Below are 7,443 nucleotides of genomic sequence, written 5' to 3'. Positions count from 1 at the left end.
CTTACAGCTTAGCACAAATGTAGGGATGGTCTGGAAGAACTCATAGGATACTTACTTTTTTTCGAAATTACACACATACATTCCAATTTTATTAATATGTATATAGACATGAATTATGAACAGATAACTTAATACAATTAACACGCTCTTGCGGTTGAGAACACCCATTCATGTTATAAGATCTTAACATGGGGTACAATAGGATTAGGAAATAATACACACATATGTCCGACATCCTAAGCTTATCTTAAGTAAGGTTCATTTCTCTCTGAACATTTTAAGGACAAAAGTACATAAACATAGTTATATTATAGTTAGAATCCTTTGGCGCAAATGACGTGCTTTCGACACAAAGTCCAGTGTCAGAATGAATAGTGAGGGGACACAAACGACGACATTATAGTAAGGCTAGTGTTGGGTCAATACACTGCCACATTTTTAGATTTTCTTCCTAACAATAGTAAATAAAAACTGAAACAAATTCTTTCTATTAAGCAGCAAAAATAAATAAAACAGATCATTAACTAACAACTAACAGTATTTTATAAGGTATTTTTAAACATAATTAGAGTAAATTAATTTCTTAACAAAGAACAACTTTAACTTTATTGTTTGTTAAACAAAAACTTCTCACTTTCATGAACATGTATTCCAAACAACATTGTTTACGAGCGCAAGATGCTCCAAGACTTTCTTTACAATTCTGAATTCCTGTTGTTATTCGACCTAGCTTTGAAAGCGTCGATTCAAGTACCTACCTAAAGCCGTTTTTCAGTATATTTACTTTTATACAAAGACTGAATTTAAAAGGAATATTACAAAAAGAATTTTTATTTCCTTAAAAAACATAATTGGTCTCAACTTTTTAATTACATATTTCTCAACATTCCATTTTCTTATAATCTTATCAACTATGTACATATATTGATAAAATAGAATACAAAGGGTCAAGTTCACATATTTCTATAAAATATTAAATATTTTTCTGTTGAAAAGGTCTCATCTCATCCAATACTTTATCAATATTGGAATTTTAACAAAAATATTACTTTAGGACCAACGTAAAAGAATTACCAACGACCCAAGAAAAGCTACATCTCAATTCTTACTAACATAAATGGATGGATGGATGATTATTTGAAAGTATCTCTATAACGGTTGTATGAATCTCGCTGAAATTTTGTATAGATGTAGAACATAATCTGGAAGAACACATAGACTACTAATTAAGTTTTTTTTTTTAATAGAGAAGGTGAAGGAGAACGACACCCATGGACATCTGCAACCCCAGAGGAACTGCAGATGCGTTGCCGGCCTTTAACGAAATGGTATGCACGCTTCTTGAAGGAGCCTAAGTCGTATTGGTTTGGAAATACCGCCTAGGACTTTTTTTTATTACCGCGCTGACAGATTCGCGGGCGATAGCTAGTAGAAATAAAACTGAAAAGAACTATCATAGAATAGAACCAAATAAAGAAGCTTCTAACATTTTGATAGCTTTTGTTAGTTTCCTATATTTTTGTATTGTTTGCTGATAACGGTAATGATTGGTTTGGCACTCAGAAATACAACGGTTACTTGAGTTTAATAATTATTTATACAATGTAAAACATGTTCTGTAATTGCTTAATATTATGTTTCGTTTACAATCTTGTTCGGTAACATTTTGAGATTCTAATAAAAATTGTATATTTTTATTCTTCGAAGCTTTTTTAGTTAATTTCTGTCGGAGAAAAGAATCGTGCTCATTAATGTAATATGAGAGTACTCATTGGGTAATTGGCTAACCGAGGCTAACAGGAAAATGCTCTTAGAAATCTCATTACGTATTACCGAACGTGTAAGCAAAATGAGACTTAATTCCAATTTCCACTTAGCCGCCAGCCGCGCGGTTACAGGCCGGCGCAGTCGCGACCGCGTCAGTGGAAATAACCCAAATGCGTGACTTCTGTATAAAGTGATGACCATTTTAATTGTAATATGCAGTGCCGGCGTTAAGGTAGGGTGCGTTTGGGAGAATGCCCAGGGTGCTGGATAGAAAGGGGCGCGGAAGTCTGCGTCTTACAAAGTCTGTTAACCTTTATCGTAAAAAAGGATACTGGTAATAGCCCCTTATTTTCCTTAGTGTCAATTAATATTTTTCGTTTACTGTGATCCTTGTTGTCTAGCAGCATTTTTTTATAAAAAAGTAAGCAGATTTTTCTTAATTTACTAATATTTCTTGTACCATTCCAACTAAGCTCTGGGTTTTGCTATGATATGGTTTACGACAATAGTTGAATGGGGGGTTCGAACTCTCGACCACGTGATCAGAAATCCGTACCCTTAACCATTAAGCTATTGGCACTTCAAATCATATCATATCGACGACATCTTTGTAGTCTTACCGTCTTTGGGAATAAGATTGAAAAAGTTTAAATGGACGCTACGAGATGGCGTTGGAACGGAAAACGCTGTAATCAAAGTGCGGCCTGAAAAAAATAGTATTAAAAGAGAAAAATATTTTATACTAGTTGTCCCCGCGACGTCGTCCGCGTTAAATACTACCTTTGAGCTGCGTGTAGTACTGGACAGTAGTTGCACATTGCAACATTACTTTATTATTCTAAAATAAACGTAGCCTAAGGTACTTCTTATTACATGACAAACCAAAACAGAACAGAACTCTGAAGAGAACTTCAAAGAGAAGTCTGAAGACAACTCTGAAGAGGTCTCCGTCTTCGGAGACCTCTTCAGAGTTGTCTTCAGCAGAACAGAACAAAACTTTGAAGAAAAATCTGAAGACAATTTCGATAAGAGCTCTGAAGAGAACTCGGAAAAGAATAAACGTTTATTGCCATAAGTTTCAAGATTCTAACTGAAAATATGACGCTATTTCTATACAAATTACCACTCCCACTATCAAACCCCACAACCGCTTTTTCGCGATAAAAATTAGTATATGTCCTTTCTCAGACCCTAGACCTTCTGTGTACCATATTTCATTTCAATCGATCCAGTAGTTTTTACCTGAAAGATGGACAGTCACTGTCGTATTTCTAATAATAGTAAGAAGGTTTGTGCATTACCCGAGTCAAGAGGAACCGCAGTTCTTAGAAACCTAGTTTAAGAACCCAAAGTAAAAGATCTCTCCCATGTCTCTTTAATTTAATTCTCTGGTGTCCATAGTATTTTGTAATCTTGAATGTCTCCTGTCCATAAGCTTGTCGAACACCATAGAGCTGTTTGAAAACAACTCAAGTACGATTTATTGATACGAATGCCGGCGAACAACTTTTTTAATTTTTAGTGGTTAAAAGCAAACTTCACTGCCTTATATTCGTTCATTATTTAATTTAAGGACGTTACTAAATTATTAAATAAAACACAACATATTTTCCAAATACTTTATTTTATCCATCCATTTCAAACTACACTTTCAAAAAAAAACCATTGTCATCGATTATAACTACCGTAAGCTATAAACTTTAACTAATCTTTGATCCGAATGTGTGAAATATTAGAAAAATTTTGACACATCATGTTTTTTTTTTATTCCAACCCAAAACGTATAAACAACATTCTACGATACTATTCGTTCGCTATCTTAACTTACAATATTATGCTTAATGACCCGACATGTCGAGCTACGTAAAAATTATAAATGATCCCACTAAGCCAACTCTAAACACACTATCGAAACATTAGCTTAAGAACAAATACAATAAATTAGAAATTAGTTGCATGCTTGCATATGCATTACGGTGGTTTAGTAAGTTACATATCTCATACATCGTACATTAATAACATTCATACATGGATTGCCTACTGTTACTCTATTGTACCTTAATAAAATTAAAAACATCACTAAACGTAATTAATAAGTCTCAAAACAATACATATTAGTTTAAAATCAGGTACAAATTAATTAAAAAAACACATGTGAAAGGTAACTCAAATTATCTAGGAAGTTTGTCAATGAGATCAATCTTTACCAACTTTACTACAGAATTTTAATATTACAAATATTAAGATAATAAATATAAAAGGTTTCATTCAAAAACCTGTGTATGCGATACAATAAACTAACCATATTTGACAAGAAGTTGGCTAAAAAACCGCGCGGTTTTAGTCGCGCGCTTGTACGAAACGCGCCAGTGGAAATACAGGTTTAGCCGCTAAGTTGAAACATGGATTAATTGTTCATAGCAATCAACTTGATTCTCATTTGATCCATCGTCATTTTAAGGTCTTACAAACGCTTCGCTCTTATAATATATAAATTAAATAACTCAGTATATGATATATATGTATATACATAGAATCACTATATTTTTGGCTTCGCTATTATCAAACTAAATCACAGAAATAACTACAAAAAAATATTTAAGGCTTAGTACACACTGTGATCTTTAGGTTCTTTCTCAATAAAATCATTAGATTATGCTGTTCAGAATAATATCTTCTTTATGTTGCATTTAAACGATAAATATATTAATAAAAAATCATAGTGTGCACCTGACCTAAACTTATCATACGTTCCAGGCATTATGCGCATAAATTATTAAGTTTTATTTTTACTTCCCCCAAATACCTAAGTGCGTACATAAACACTAAACGTTACCCTACAACCTATTTCAATCGCATTAATCTAATTAAATCTAAAATAACAAAAAATATAAACAAGTCGATGTGAATGTTACATAACACGTGCAATTTTTTTTGTTACAAAAATGATCTTAATTATGTGCTGCCGTATCGTACATTAACTAGCTTATAAACTTTCACATATCGTATCCAGATTAATCTAACCGTGAAATTCCACTGCCTTAACTCCTGTATCAAAACATTGGCTTTGTAAAACAAATGTATTGACAGTGTAAACCCACACTTTTATTCCCAACACAATTATCGAGTAGTCAAATTAATGGTGGCGTTTGATTTTTCTTGATATTAAATATCCGCCATTTTGTTAGATTTGTTGTAAATTATATACCTTTATTGTTAAAATGCTGTAAATCTATTTACTCTTTAGTCAGTATAACAATGTAACAATACTTTGTTATTTTTATGCAAAGATTTTATCATAATTCATCGACGTTATTTACTTATTATAAATCCAACTGCCGTCTATGTTCAGTTAAGCAGACCCTTAGTTTTAGATCGCATACTAAATCTACCTAAGAGTCACCCTTAGTGACTGTTAAACTACTATTTATAGATTAAATACGCTATGTTACTTTAAATGTGTTAAATTTTATTTTCGAATGTATCAAAACTATACGTGTTTTAAATAAGATACTGTTAGTTGAGTCACCATTTTGTAAAACAATCGATAAATTTCCGTGACGAGGTCGCTTATCGGACATAGTTGCTATGACTCATTGGGTTATTTATATCCAACAAACAATGTTACATTTATAGTGTTTTATAATAGGGAGTAGCTATTGATACTTGTCAAGCGTCCGGATAAAGCCGGACATAAAATAAACGGTGTCCGGGTTGTCCGGGTTTTTGTTAGGCTTTTTTAATTTCCTAAACGAGTGGTCGATGCTTGATTTTACATACAATTTTTTGACATAATTATTAATACTGAGACAAAATTCTCAATAATATAGGGTGTGCCTTTCTCCCCAAATGTCCGGTCAATGCCTGCTCTGTCCGGCTCTTAGTACGATCATTTTTAATTTCGTGAAACATATTTTCACTTTACTGCCATACTTATGACATTGTATGTTTTTCAAATAAGAATGTCCATAAATCCGCGCAATATTATGTTGTCAAATTAATAAAAAATATTGAATTAATACAATTATTGTTAAAAAAAGTGTCTTAAATTAAAAATTGGTGTCATCAAAGTACTTTTCAAAGATGTTTATAACTCAGTCATTGACATTCATATTTGTAAATCATAGCATTTTGTACTAGACTTGTTTTTACACCAAAAGTAAACAGAAGACTCCAATCTTTCAGATTTAAACTTGGTCCAGGTTTTTAGTTTGCCTTTAATACATTATTAAAGTCTACATCGTACGTGTAGAAGCTACTAAATTTAATTATGTTTAGGCCGTGTATATAAAATAATTTAAATTAAAAATTAACGCGCAATTGTTACGAATGTCAACTAATTTAATGTCTTATCAATATTTGATTATATGAATCATTTTGAATATACTTGATAACATTTGAACCAATTAAATACAGTAGAAATAAATATACAATGTTTAAATACAAGCTTAATTACAGAACAAATAAATTGTAAACGCATAGTAAATAAAAATTTCTAAATTAAATACGATAGGCAATTAATGTCATAAAAATTAGTTAATTATTATGTCAAATTTATAGAGCATTATAACATTGTTCTTATGAAAACTGTAGACAATAGTTATCAAATTCTCAAAGATTCAAGACAATCGCCTTGAATCCTACAGCTTATCATCGATAAGCGAACATTGATTACACGTGCTAAAACAACATCGATATATTATTTTGCTGCTATTCAGGACTAGAAAAAAACGAATTATATCGCAACTAAAGTACACATTTTGTTACTACACTAAATACTCTTTGGTAATATTCACTGGGTTATCTAAAAGCTAAATATAAATACGAATACGTAATAACCGTTGCATATCACACTTAATCACTATTGAATAAGGATTAGAATCGCTTGGATTCGATGCGAACGTGGTCACAGAACCAATGGTTACCAAACTGCGGTGTGGCTAAACTCAGGCATGATGCTTCCAGAACATGGTGCTACCAGCTTTCGGTAGACTACACGTACTCCTGCGTGTTCTTACAGTAGGACAGCAGGCAGCGGTGTGGAGAGGGCCATGTGTTCTGCGCCGCGCACTGGCAGCCGCTGTGCGGTGACGTAGTGCCGCAGTAAGGCCGGCACGCTGGGGAAGGCTGTCGCCGCACCGCCCAGCGTGTAGCCCTCCGCGCCTCGGCAGATGCGCATGTGCATAAACCCACGAGTCGATCTGCAAACAAATAATAAAATTGAAAACTCTGAAACACTATTACTATTATTATAAATGCGAATGTTCAGATAGATAGATGGATGTTTGAATATATCTCCAGAACGGCTTTATGAATCTCGCTGAAATTTGGCATAGATGTAGAACATAGTCTGGAAGAACAGATAGGTTTATTAAGTTTGTTTTTAATTACGCGCGGACGGAGACGTGGGCGACAGTTAGTTTAAATAAAAACGTGTTCAAGAAGTATAATAAAGTTACTATATAATATCAAATATAACATTACAATTGTAAATTTTATGTAATTAGATATTCCAATCATTGTTTATGGTCCACAATAACCTCACTGTCTTACTAATCTTATCAATGCTCAGCTGAACTTACTTTAAACTCAAAGAATAATCGTGTTTTGCAGATTCGCTGTTCCTGACGAGGAATACGCCTTCGTTGGCATCTCTCAGCAAACCTTCGGCCTCCA

General features: G+C 33.1%; 1 protein-coding gene across 1 annotated transcript in view; it reads right to left on the bottom strand.

Moving 5' to 3' along the window:
- Positions 1-6,261: 6,261 nt before the first annotated feature.
- hwt (SH2 domain-containing adapter heavyweight) overlaps positions 6,262-7,443 on the bottom strand; it is an 84,093-nt gene continuing 82,911 nt past the window's right edge. The window contains exons 7-8 of the mRNA XM_013314204.1: positions 7,350-7,438; positions 6,262-6,968 (exon numbers count right to left, since the gene is read on the bottom strand). Of these exons, the coding sequence (XP_013169658.1) occupies positions 6,782-6,968; positions 7,350-7,438 (276 nt within the window). The 3' untranslated portion in view covers positions 6,262-6,781. The remainder of the gene's footprint in view (positions 6,969-7,349; positions 7,439-7,443) is intronic.

This window comes from Papilio xuthus, unplaced genomic scaffold, assembly GCF_000836235.2.
Source record: "Papilio xuthus unplaced genomic scaffold, Pxut_1.1 DF827461.1, whole genome shotgun sequence".
In the NCBI taxonomy this organism is placed as follows: domain Eukaryota; kingdom Metazoa; phylum Arthropoda; class Insecta; order Lepidoptera; family Papilionidae; genus Papilio; species Papilio xuthus.
This window is presented reverse-complemented; position numbering and strand designations above follow the sequence as displayed.